This window comes from Arachis hypogaea, chromosome 17, assembly GCF_003086295.3.
Source record: "Arachis hypogaea cultivar Tifrunner chromosome 17, arahy.Tifrunner.gnm2.J5K5, whole genome shotgun sequence".
NCBI lineage: Eukaryota > Viridiplantae > Streptophyta > Magnoliopsida > Fabales > Fabaceae > Arachis > Arachis hypogaea.
In genome coordinates this window covers 132,091,123-132,104,502 of record NC_092052.1, presented here as the reverse complement: position 1 = coordinate 132,104,502, position 13,380 = coordinate 132,091,123, and the positions used below count along the sequence as shown (strand labels likewise).

The 13,380-nt window shown below is 37.5% G+C and overlaps 1 protein-coding gene across 4 annotated transcripts; it reads right to left on the bottom strand.

The window, feature by feature from the left end:
• Positions 1 to 873: 873 nt before the first annotated feature.
• LOC112766014 (uncharacterized) lies at positions 874 to 13,136 on the bottom strand. Of its 4 annotated transcripts, none has more exons than XM_025811864.3 (23): positions 11,875 to 13,136; positions 11,156 to 11,271; positions 10,564 to 10,772; positions 9,452 to 9,571; positions 9,095 to 9,223; positions 8,896 to 9,021; positions 7,541 to 7,596; positions 7,341 to 7,440; positions 7,137 to 7,254; positions 6,826 to 7,035; positions 6,383 to 6,716; positions 6,125 to 6,218; positions 5,450 to 5,558; positions 5,059 to 5,330; positions 4,794 to 4,921; positions 4,424 to 4,658; positions 3,713 to 3,901; positions 3,306 to 3,595; positions 2,932 to 3,139; positions 2,588 to 2,830; positions 2,172 to 2,263; positions 1,929 to 2,078; positions 874 to 1,308 (listed from the first exon to the last, which is right to left on the bottom strand). In XM_025811864.3, the coding sequence occupies exons 1-22, from the start codon at positions 12,723 to 12,725 to the stop codon at positions 1,931 to 1,933; spliced, it is 4,377 nt and encodes a 1,458-aa protein (XP_025667649.1). In that variant the 5' UTR covers positions 12,726 to 13,136; the 3' UTR covers positions 874 to 1,308; positions 1,929 to 1,930. The 4 variants fall into 4 exon arrangements, with proteins under 4 accessions (XP_025667649.1, XP_025667652.1, XP_025667651.1 ...); XM_025811867.3 differs by having other exon boundaries at positions 874 to 1,294; XM_025811866.3 differs by having other exon boundaries at positions 874 to 1,251.
• Between the last annotated feature and the right edge of the window lie 244 nt (positions 13,137 to 13,380).

The window sequence follows — 13,380 nt, the reverse complement described above, 5'->3', positions numbered from 1 at the left end:
GCAAACTCATTCACGGATGTTTATCTAAAAAGACAGTTTGCTTCTGGTCATTCATTTAGTATATTGATGGGAAACCCATGCATGCAGTGGAGAATGGGAAGCCAGAGAACCAATGGAGATTCACATCCATTTTGAGAATATTAAGTTACGCTTTCAATATTACCAGCTTGCTTATCGGTGGGTTAGGCCCTGTTGGGGTTTTAAATTGATTGATGATATCTTCAGTGCTGTTGGCTTCTTGTTAGAAACATAATAGTTTGCATGTCAATTTAACTCATAAAATATTTTGATATTACAATTTTAAATAACTCAATCAATTTACAAAATTTCTATTATATTTATCGATTTTACGATATAAATCTTATTACAATATCATCTTTTATATACCTATTTTACTTTTAAAATTTCACCTAAAGTATTAATTTTAAACCAATAATTTTGACAATTAATGTTTGAACATTTTATCAAAAGAGATGTACATTTTAAACTTGTTACGTGGAACCTATAAAACATTTCTTTCCCTTCCGAATATTTATCACAATTATTCCGAAAGAGTCTTATTAGCTAGTGCCCAACAAATATTACGAGTAGAAAATTTGAATCGAAAACTAATATCCTTAGGACATTCTTTAACTAAATCCTTATCAAAACTTTTTGTTTTTTTTAAGTCTGGAAGGGAGGCGAATGATAAATTAGGTATCTTGTAATGCATTAACACACTAATAACGCATAACGCATTCAGTTCCAAATTCACATGCCACATTGCCACATCCACCGTACCGTGCTGTTATTAGTTATGACTATACAATCCATGCAAATCGAGACATAACGTATAACATTTTGATCCTACCGTAACCATTTCTAAATGGTCTGCTGTGTTAACCTGATCAGATGAGGATAAAATTTATAGAAACATTACTTCGTAATATACAAAAAGTTAACAATGCGAATATTAGAACTCTAGCAGCCGTTCATTGCGGGGATTCATTCAAGAACCAGACCAAACGGAGTTACGCGAAAATAAAATGATAATATTAAATGACAATATGTTAGTTTGTGAGGAAAACCTAGGAAGTTGGGTGAGATATTACCAAAGACTTGGACAAGGATTAGATACAAACAAAGAGTTAGAGAAAGGGCAGGTGCAGCACAAAAGAAGCCCTCATTTAAGCACAGCTAATAAGCTTGGCAACTGTTTGAAACCGAAACAAGCCCTCAACGACCCATATGCTCCTCCCTCACCCCATCAATCTAGAAACGTAAACCAGAACCCCACCCAATAAAGCTTTAAAATCTGCATAATTGAAGCTGTCTAAATATAATTAAATACACAGTAGCATAATCAATCGTAATCTTGAAAACCAACCATGATCTAAAACAAAAATGCTAAGTAATACAATTGTAGTATAACTAAGTTTGATTACAAAAAAATGACCAACAGCTGAAACAACAAATATGAAACAATAACTTCTCTTTTGTGGCAAGGTTGGCGGAGGATTGAAGCTCAAAAAATCTTATTCCAAGACTGCCAAATTCTCATGGTTGATTTTTACTAAACTTGAGGGCATTTCCCAAATGAACAAAAATGACGAAGTATGCATTAAGACTAATCTACAACTACATTTAGAGAGTGCTTATTTACTTTATATTTACACAGTAGGGAAATTCAAGGTGAAAATTTTCTTTTTTTTTATAACAAAAACTATTGAACATCAGGTGTTACAGTAATGAATGCCTCTAAAACTCTACTTTGGATTTTCTGTAGTGCTATTTCTCCCCACCTTGAGTTTTCCTACCATCTCTATGTCAATCTTTGACCTAATTCTAGATGGCCGTACTCAAATTAAACATGTATTAGATCAAGGGAAAAGGAGGGGAAGGAGGAAATGAGTTACTGTTGAATATATGTATATATGCTGTGAACATACCATCATGACTGCCAGAACAGCTCAAAATCGTTACTATACAAGGAACGGTCTTGAATTTCCAGATTGGCAACATGCCAATTGATGAGTTGAGATTGGGACAATTTACACAACACCAGTCCAGCTGGAAAAATCCACCATTCATTTTCGTCCCTGCATCCACATAAAGTTGAAAAGAGAAAAAGTTCTACTAATCAAATTTCCCAAGCAAAAAAACTGTTATATATAAGCTTGGAATACACTTACATGCCAATACTCCATGGCTGAGTGCTGGGTTGTTTTTTACCCGAAGATGATTGAGAGTAGTAATGAACATATCCACAAAGAAATGCAATGACCTAGTAACAAAAGAAACAGCCAAGTCCCTTAGATTTGAAAAGAGGGCTATGCTAAATCCAAAATGAATAAATAAAGGGAAAGGGTCTCTGTTGATATCTTCAACTCTTTTAAGGTATGTTTAGTTGGAGTTAAAAAAATGGAATGAGAACGTTCATAGAAGACCTCTGTAAGTTTACACATTAAACCCATCCGTGAAAATTTCCAGCCTATTTTAAACCCCCTATTCCCCTAACCAAAAATATGAATAAACCTCGTTTGTCCCATTGCATAAGGTAAAAGAATAACTGCAACTGATCAGCTGAAACCTGATAGAGAGAACTCACAACATTAACAACAGATGTAAGGTTCCATAGAGCATAAAGGCGTGCAAGGCCTGCAGAACGTCTTGGTCCATGACTAAAGAGAGCATTAATTCCAACAGGGAACGGGAGGAGAATACCAAAAGGCAATATGAACAAAACAAGGAAGACATCCATCATCGAAATTGAATACAGTTGAAGCAGCGTAAGTAATACTAAACTAAAATCTCCTAGAAGTAGCATTGAGATTACTAAACCAACAAGATCCTGCAACAACAGTGCAAAAGGGAAAGGGGGAACATGTCAGCTCTAAAAAACAATACGAATAAATTATATCTAGTGAGTACACAATGATCAATGCAACATACCTGATGGCCAACAGGTTTTGTATTATGAAGTATAAAAGAGAGAAGATAAAAGATATCCCTCTTCTCATCAAGCATATGCAAATTGTTCACACTTAAAGCAGCTCCGTGTGTCTTTCGCCTCATATAATTGTTCTCAGTTCTTCCACGAGGGCTTAAGTGACCTCTGCTTCTTGGAAGAACTGGGGGTCGATCCTTCTTAATATTAAGCCTGGAAACAAAAATAACAAAAACCAAATCATAATACAACTATCACATACCAAAAAATATACCATAAATTTCAATAGATCAACAAGAAAAAGAAAAATAGTTTCTCTGTAGATGACATGAAAAGAAGGTGATGTTGCAAAGTAAAAAAAAAAAAAAAAAAGGATTACCGTGATCTTTCCTCAGTTCTTGAAGCTACATCAATATTTTCTGCACCGGACGGATAGCCTTCATCCTCAAGAGCATAAACCACAAGCCCATAGTTGCAATATCCACTACTTGTCGCCTGAAACCAGCCAAGATCAACACGAATACCATGGATACTCAATGCAGGATTAGCATGAGTCTCTAGCCATTTGAGGACAGGTCGAAATGTTACTCTTAGTCGTCCTCGACGAACTAAGCGCAACTGCGCGTTAAGTCCAGCCACTAATCGATACCATGTTGTTGGTTGAACTGACTGAAACATATTAGACAAACACAAGTAATTTTATTTCCCTAAATAGAACAAAATGCAACAAATAAAATGTATCTGTCTGTCAAACTCATTTTATAGTACAAAAATCATTATACAAACCTGACTCATAAGGCTGGTAAGAATATTATCATTGTTGAGGGAGAATGGAGCCATATAAGTTCCATCACCCCCAAAAATCAATGCCATTGGAAACCTTTCATGTAATCGGGGAGGCAAGTCTGTCCTCTTTTCATCTCCACCAAGAAAGAAGTCCACATATGCAAGCATCAAATCAGAAGTTGCATTCACCTTTATAATTTCACAGGTCAATTAGCATTCTGATTTTTCAATTGGAAAGAAAAGTTGCACAGATATCTTAAGAAATCTTTATTTTAAACAGCTCTTCAATTTAAAATACAATGAAAAAATGAACTTTAAATCAATGATGAGATTTTTATCTCAGATTAGTAATCAATGTTCACCGGGGTTTTAACTGGAATTTCTCAGCATTTACGGGGGCAAAAAAAGACAAAATAAAAAGCAATCAACAACAATGCAATGAACTAGAAGGCATCTCATATGACAAGATCATTGTTGGTTTAACTATAAAACACACCTATCAGGGGATGGCAATTAAATGAAAATAAACCATTAGATCATCTGATGACCATTTATCCATACTGATACAGTTAACATTTATTGTTGATAATAGAATGCACAATACAAAAGGATTCAAAAATGCAATTTAACCAACACAATCATCAACAAGTAAAAAATACCATCAAATACTTAATTGTTCACCGGTTCAATATACATATGAACAAGTCAAACCTTGATCCCTTCATAGAGAGCTCGAGAACGACATGAACGAAGGCAAGCATGATCATACTCTGATCGAACAAACTCACGCAAACGTTGCAACATCAATCTCCTACGCCATTGTTGCCATGACCATGCAAGAGGATATGCAAGAACAGCAAGAATGCTATAGATTGCACCCTCCCACCACTGGTATGTTGCTAAAGCATTAATCTCATCCACAAAAGTATTGAATGCACCTTCAAAACTGTCATAACAATTGTTGAAAGATATCCATTTTAATATCATGACAAAACATATTCCAAGAAAAAATAAATTAGCTAGATTCTTAAATTCCAACCAGCGAATCTACAATGATCAAACAGAGAAGATTTCTCCTTACACAATATCCTGTATCTGTTCAGGAGGTGAATGTGGCAGATGCCAAGGCTCACTGAAAGTATTAGGCCCCATAAAGTACATTCTATAAACATGACTTTGGGACTCCTCAACTCTGTTTGTTTCCAAGACCTAGGCATTGCAGAACATCATGTCATCACCATACAATTGCCAAGGACGTAAAGAGAAGAAAACTAATAAGAGAGAAAGACATAAGCATCTTAATTCATAAATATAACAAGGAAACAAGAATCATGCTTGATGAATACCTCATTTAGCGACTCCAGGAAGGGGAAAGAATGATCTATTTGTGAACCATGTTGGGTGGGTGCTGGGCCAGGCAATTCATCAACCCCAACAAATTTCATTCTAGCAACACTAAGCACCAGTGCTAACAGGATCAGTAGACAAGTAAGAAAAAGACCAAACAACCATGGACCACCAAATGTGTAGATTAACTCTTCGAGAGCAGTATAACAGTTTGGCATGTGATATCTGTCTGAAATACATCTGTACGGGCAAGGAGTTTCAGCATTCCCACCTGTACAATTGGACAATATGAAAATTTGTGCATTTTAACTTTCAATATAATTCTTCAAAATAAAACAGAATAGTGTGCCGTGCTAATTCAGTCAAAATCCTTTATGTTGTCTAGTCTACCTCGAACCGTAATATATGATGCACGATGAGGAAGCTCATTAACTGGACACTGGCGACAGAGAGATTTATCAGATCCAGTAACATTCTTGTAAGTGCCAGCTGGACATTCCTGTAGGCAAGCAAAAAATATAAACCTTAGTAGATTATTTAGAAGTGGAACCAACAATTAGTCAAAGAAGTTGGAATGCTCCTAGAATTGAAGTGGGGTAAACAAATCAAAGTTCCAATTAATTTGACTAAGCTTCCTCCAATCCAACATTGTCAAAAGCATTGGCAGCCAAGGAACTGAGGGCAGGGTAGGATGCAGTCAAGCAGCTCACTGCCATTGAGGAAAGGTAGAGCGAACAACGGGCAGTAGCCACATCAAATGAACTTATGCAAGGCATGATGGACAAAAGGCTCACAACTTTGACATTGCAGAAAAGAAGGCCCAGGTTCCATGAAACTCATTTCTTCTTTTACTCCCCTCCCCACCCCCCCACCCCCCCAACAAACAAACAAAAGTCAAATCCACCACCCTCAATTCTATCAATACTTGCAACATATAGTCACAGATGTAAACAAAAGCACCAAGAAACATACAAGATCATACATCCATGGAAACTCATGATCAAGCAAGACCACATATACATGTAAGAATTACAATTAAATTGTGGAACTGTCAAGAAAATATACCTCACAAAATGTCCCATAGAGCCCTTTGGGGCAATCCCTTCCAGTTATTGTCCCATTTTCTCCAGAACCACCCTGTCCTTTACCTTGTCCTCCCCTATTATAATCATATAAAAGGATAACCTTTTGAAATTACCATTATAACATATGAATGTAAAAGAAAAAACTCAGAGAACTGCCATTTACTTGCAGCCATAAATATTAAGGAAATTCAGAAGCAAACTTACAGAACGCACACATAGTAGAATCTAAACAACATACCCAGTATGAATGTCTCCTTTTACACTAGCAATAGGCTGATAAAGATCTCCAGTGGGAATGTCAGACCAATGAAAGTGAATTCGTCCACCACCTCCACCACCGCCTCCATTTGTGCTATAACCGCCCATACTAGAAAGAATAGCTGATTCAGCAAGTGAAAGGGTATGGAGAAACAATAGTATGGTCCCACCAGATCCACCCCCAGAACCTCCAGTAAAATTATCAAAAAATGCAAGATTCTCCCTCCTGGTTGCTGGTTCAAAATTCTCTCCATCAGCATTTATAGAACCTTTAATGGACAAACTTGACAAAGAATGTTCTAATGATCCAATGACTGCACAGCACACATAACAAGATTGGAAGTTAGAGAAAATTTGTAGTAATCAACATCTTTGAGTATTTAAAATGAACCAATTAATTAACTGATCCAAACATAAGCTTACCTACAATACCACCCCCAGACGTTCCACTAGCTGAGCTGCTATTTCCACTTCCACTACCAAGTTCACAGGGCAGGTTTGCATTCCCATATGAAATGCCACCTTCAATACAACTATCATTATAACATGCAGCCCCTCCTTTCCCACCATGCCCACCGCCACTACCAACACCATTGCTTAGAACATTTCCATGGCCCAAACCACCAGTACAGCCTGTGAACATTAATTTTCAAGGGACACAATGAATATAGAAATGCACAGTAGTTTCAGCTAAAAAGTGACAGCTGATAATAGCCTCTTGAAAAGAAAAATACCCATTCCAGAGGCAGATATTAATCCAGAAGGTTCCACAGTTATGGTCCTTGCCCTGTGGAAATGGACAACAGAACCTTTAATAAGGCCTTCAACTAGAATGTCCTCAACTCGGCAGATCTAGAAAGGAAGATACACAAGAACTTTCAACTAAAGATATATAAGCATAACCAAATTCACCACACTTCAGGATAGTTTACAAGTACCTGAAGTGTGAATGACAATGATGAATTCACATTGCAATCTTCAGGAGGATGAAGTAATTCAAAGGGGCAAGTTTCATTGTCACAATAAAGCTTGGGAGTCCTGTCAAATCATACGAGTACATAAATTTAGCAGAACTAAAAATCAGTGTACAGAATGAGATGAGAAATTAACAAATATATTTAACAATATCCAAACATACGCATCATCAGTTGTTGCATTCTCCAATGGACCACGCAAGACAGACCCAGGCCCAACCTACCGAAAATGCCAAAAGCAAACTCAGGTTCGGGAGTTAAGACTAAATCTTGCTTAACCAAAGTGTAAACACATGCACTATTATCACATTAGCTACTGCCACAAAGCAAGTTAACAATATGGCTCTACTTAAAAAACAAGAGAAAATTGATAACATCCAAAACCCAAGGGCAAATAGAGTCCATAGTACCAAGAACATCTCAGATTGCAACAGAACCACACACACACACCAAAAAAAGAAAGGTACCCAAAGGGGGAAGACAGTATATTTGATCTAAAAGGTAAAGAATAAGCACCACATGAAGATTATGATCCTGATAAGATGAAAATGTAGAGAGGAACAAAAGTTTGCAATCTATAAGAGAATTTTTCTCTTAACAGTTTCTAAATATTTCAGCATAAACAAAAATGATGCAGTTTCTTCATTTAAGTTTAAAAAATTTATTTAGGAAGATTATTATCATTATCTAAATATAAATATTTTGGCATAAACAGAAAGACGCTTTTTCTTCAAAATAAATTTTAGAAATATATATAGGTAGTAAAGAGATTATTATCATTATGAACTATATATGCAAAGACCACACACACACACCAAAAAAAGAAAGGTACCCAAAGGGGGAAGACAGTATATTTGATCTAAAAGGTAAAGAATAAGCACCACATGAAGATTATGATCCTGATAAGATGAAAATGTAGAGAGGAACAAAAGTTTGCAATCTATAAGAGAATTTTTCTCTTAACAGTTTCTAAATATTTCAGCATAAACAAAAATGATGCAGTTTCTTCATTTAAGTTTAAAAAATTTATTTAGGAAGATTATTATCATTATCTAAATATAAATAAAAAAAGGGCAACCCGGTGCACAAGCGTCCCGCGTTTAACGCAGGGTCCGGGAAAGGGCCGCAACCAAGTCATTGGATCATTAGATATATATATAGCATTGGATATAAGAATGGAGCCAAATAACAGTTTTCAGATGTATCCATTGAATTATGGACCTATATATATCATAGATTGAATACAAGGATTCTATTCGGAGAATTGAAGAACTTCACTGCAACTACAATCTTTTACTAAACTATTATCCAGGAAGAACAATTTGCATTCGATGATTACAATAAAATAACAAATGTAAGATATTCATATTTCACTGGTATAGACATAAAATGTTGTTGTGTGGAAAAAATAATGAAATAATATTAAAATATTTCTGGAAAAGGAAATATTCCAGTTCATCATATTAGATGAATCAATTGGCAAAAACAGAAAATGATCAGTATAAAAATAAAATCTCACATGAATACTGTAAAATAGGGATAAAACCAAGCGCTGAGCTTCAATCCAATCCCCTGGCCCTGACAAATTTAATAGACCTTGTCCATGAACTCCAAGGTTTGCATTAGAATGTATAACAGAAGACTCCTGTCAATAAAACCAGATGAGTTAAATGATAGACCACATGCAATAACATTTTAGAGTCAGAGTTGTTAAATACCCTGAGAACAATCAAATTACTAGCTTCAAGCAAAGAAGTTGCCACAGCAGTTCCCTCCCCGGCATCTATGAGCAACTTTGAGTTCCACATCAAGAACATTTTTACTGACATACGTAGAGCCCCATATACCTTTGCCACACAAAATAAGTGAATATAAGGCATAAATTAATGTCAGCCCATTTCGGATATGCTCATTTATATCTAGTCATTCTGGATAAAATAGGTGACGAAGATAAAGAAGTGTATGAGTCAACATTCAGTTCACACTTCGAAGATACAACAGCTAGTGGATTGAGAATGACTGAAGATTCAACAAACAAGATCTAGTAAACAAATTCTGACAGATATTCCAACTACCTTCAACTCAGAATCACTCATCAACAGTTCTTCAGCCAGTAACTCAAACTCTGAAGAAGCATAATGTCGCAGCCCAAAGCTCAACACCCCACCCTGCAAGATACTTATCTGTCCTTGCACCTACATAATGAATGTGAAACACAGTTGAACTAATTTCCTTACATGGCAGATATTTTTTTCTCCAAACCAGATGAAAAACAGACAGGTATCACAATATATCTTCCTTTTTTGCATGGGAGTAAAGAATTAACATGCCAGAACAGAATTGCAAAGAGAGATGAAGACAAGAACTCCTCTAAAAAACCTTGAAAGAGGACAAAAAACAAACATGGAAGCAGATATCACAGTAACAAAGCCTTGAAATCCTCAACATGGATTTAAAGACATCCTGATAAAAAGGCTATGAACTTTCAAACCATATCACACTAACAGCTGAATTTATCCCATATAAGGTGGTCACTTAGAAACCTCCAACCTCCTTAGAAGTAGGAGAGCTTTGCTCTATAGCAAAGTACATCATATTGTAGCATAGATTGTATATGAACATAAAACTTCTCCCAAAGCCATTGGATGAAACCTCATGACCCAACGAGTTAGGTTATGACCAACTAAAGAAGCAAGGCCTAAAAGAAGAGCAGAAGGTTCTCACTTTCTCTCTTTTAGAGACAAGAATTCACCAGAAAAAGATAAGGGAATACAGAGACAGAATAAAAACGAAAAAAACAATAAATAAAAAAGCCATCCACTAAGAAGAAACAAACCAATAATATTAACAGAATACTAAAGTGACGGTCATATGAGCTTTCATATTTCTGATCTCTATGCAAACCTAACAACCTCCCCCCTTTCCCCCCACAACCCTTCTCCTTGCATCGTAAAAATACACTGGCAAAACGGCAAGAACATTAGATCATGAATACCAACAAAGCTCTTGAAAAAATACTCAATCTCTTATATATCAAGAATAAGAGAAAACACAAATATATGGTTTTAAGATTAAGAGAGGCATAGACAGCTTGCAGTGTAAAGCAATATACATCAATCAAATGATCACAGGGATATAAAAACACACACTCCAGAGAGAAATGGGTGTTGAGCTGAATTTGACAAACCTGTACACGACTCCAGAGCAAAGGAACCGTGGCCCTAGCCTTATTTCTAACATAAACATTGGTCCAAAGAGGTTGATTAGGAAAGTCCAAGAGAAGTGTCTCCGTATCAGTTGTCATGTTAAAGTTATCAACAATGAGGCTTCGAGGAACTGCATCATAAAGAGTTCCAGCAGCACCTGCATTTTCAGCACAGCCCACGCTACTACCACCTGAAATAGCAAAATCAATTGGCAGTTAAGAGAAAGCAATCAATTTTCATGCAACAAGTTAAAGATCTCTTGCCCAACCTTCCAGGGTTGTCCATAAAAATAGGATACTGGTTAAAGAAAACTCCAGAGTAGAATGAGAGTAATTCCCAAATCCTAGGTGTTTATAACTAAAGTGCAAGTTAATTCTAGAGTGCAACTAAAATTTCACTGGCAAAGTAGGAGAGAACTCCCTCCTCATCTGCCAGGTGCAAAAAAAAAAAACAGGAAAAAAGGGTCATGTCACACTATATATTAAGAGCATAGCATAAAATGAGTACTTAATCTGCAGAGAAGCTCTTCTGCCAGGTATATTCATAAAGAACTAAACATAATGAAATCCTCACCATGTACATAAATTTTGGGCTCATCGTGCCTGCTGAAAACATCAACTGAAACTCTGCCACCACCACCACCAGCATAACCATCACCACCACAAGCACTGATCATCCCACCACCAGTCCTGCTCTTTAAAACAATTAAAGAGATCAATGAAAAAGCATACAAGCAATTTTCATGAATAGTAATTACATTTCAGCTGCAATTAAAACCAGAACAAATGTACAAACATTCCACTAGTTGCAATACATGTCTTTGACTCAACGCATATTAATATGGGGAAAAAGACCATGGAATCCGATAAGCAAGAGACGGTGTGTTCCAGGCTCAGCATGCTATTTTGTGTGTAGATATTGTCATAAACAGATTAGAAGGCAAAAATAAACTTCAAATCTAGGGATAATTTGCGTCTTAACTTCACAAAATGACAAACGATTCTTTGTTCTTTAAATGCGTGTCAATTTACGTAGCCATACTTAAAAATGAAATCAAAATACAGATTCTTTGCTCTTTGTTATTTGTTTTATAATATACATATATCTTAAAAAATGAAAACAAAAGTGAAAACAGCAATAATGAAGATTCCAAGATGAATATCAAAATCGTCCAACAAGAGAACCACGAGATATATGACAACTGAAATAGCTCAAAATCAACAAGAATATTCTTATGTCAATCAAGAAACACACACAAACACAGACGCAAAATAAACGAATAAATTATTTACATTCTGTAAGCCTTGATGTAGATGCTGCCACCAGAGCCACCTCCACCTTTGTTACCTCCATTTGCACCATCAGCTAAAACCCTAGCATTCATCTCAAGAACCTGATGAACCATCAATTTCACAATCCCACCACCTAACCCACCATAGTCTACCTTGAGGCTCGTAGACCCACCTTTGCTCCCAAAGCTTTCAGGGTTCTGAAGCGTATCCCAAGCATACGCATCCCCTCCCCAAACATCCTCTGGCAGCTTCGACGTGTCCGTCAAGCAGCTCGCGCCCCTCCCACCGTGCCCCCCGCCGCCTCCATCCTCCCCTGCTGGCGTCCCGCTAGTCTGCGGTGGCGGGTTCCCCGCCATCCCCGTCGTATCCACCACCGAACCGTTACCAAATTCGGCGTTCTCCGATTCGAGCTCGAAGGCTCCAGTCACAATCGAGGAGTTGGCGCCTAAGGTAAAGTTCCCGGTGACATTGACGGTTATAAAGCACCCATAAATCTCACAATGGAACCTCACACCGGGGAGGATGTTGAAATTTCCCTTCCCTGCTATGTACACGTCGCGGGTGAGGTTCAAGTCGTTCGTTATCTGGCACGTCGTGTCTAGCGAACCTACCCCGCCGAGATCGTCCTCGCAAGAAACCGACGGCGGGCGCGGTGGTGGAGGTGGAGGAGACGGCGGCGAGTAGTCATGGTGGAACAACCTGCTCCAATCTAGATCAGTCACCTGCTCTATGTCGTTATTATCGATCGTCGGGGCTGTCCATTGCTCTCCATCGCCGAAAACGGCGGCACCGGCGAAGGCGAGGACGAGTATGGCAAGAGTACGGAGTCGCCGGAAACGAAATTGAGCCATTCGCTGACGACAGAAGTCATTACATTGAGGGAATGAGCTGAGATTTTTTCGCGCGATTTCGGTTATTGTCGAAAATCTTGGGATTCAGGAACCAATGCAATGACCTTTCGTTTTCACCATGAAGGTAAATGGTACAAAATGAGGGGAAGAAAATCGAAAACCCTAGTTTTCTGCGAGCGCGCCAAATCTGAATCTCAGTGAAAACCCTAGAAATCTCTCACTGAAGAGACGCACGGGGAGAGAAAGATCGCAATGGGAATTTGTTTACTCAGAGAAAGAACCACGATGGTGCAGAGGAGCTTTATTTATTTTATTAATGAATTATTAATTTGATTAAATAATTATTTCTCGTGAGAAAGAAGAAAGTTGAAATGTTAAAGTGCGGTGAGGTTCATGTGAATCCTGGTGTTCGACTCTTTTTCTCGCCCTCTTTCCCTTTTGATTCTGCAGTCTGAATAATTTTCCTGTGATTGGGTGGCTTGGATTATGAGGATCTAGGAAAGCATGGAGAAGTGAGGTGTAGCGAATATTTCCGTGTCTTACCGAATCTCACGCTGCTGCCAGAGAGCGTCAGGGGCACAGCTCAAGTTAATAGAAAATAATTAACGGACGAAACCACGTGTAACGGGAAAGTGAATAACGACAGAAAGGGTAG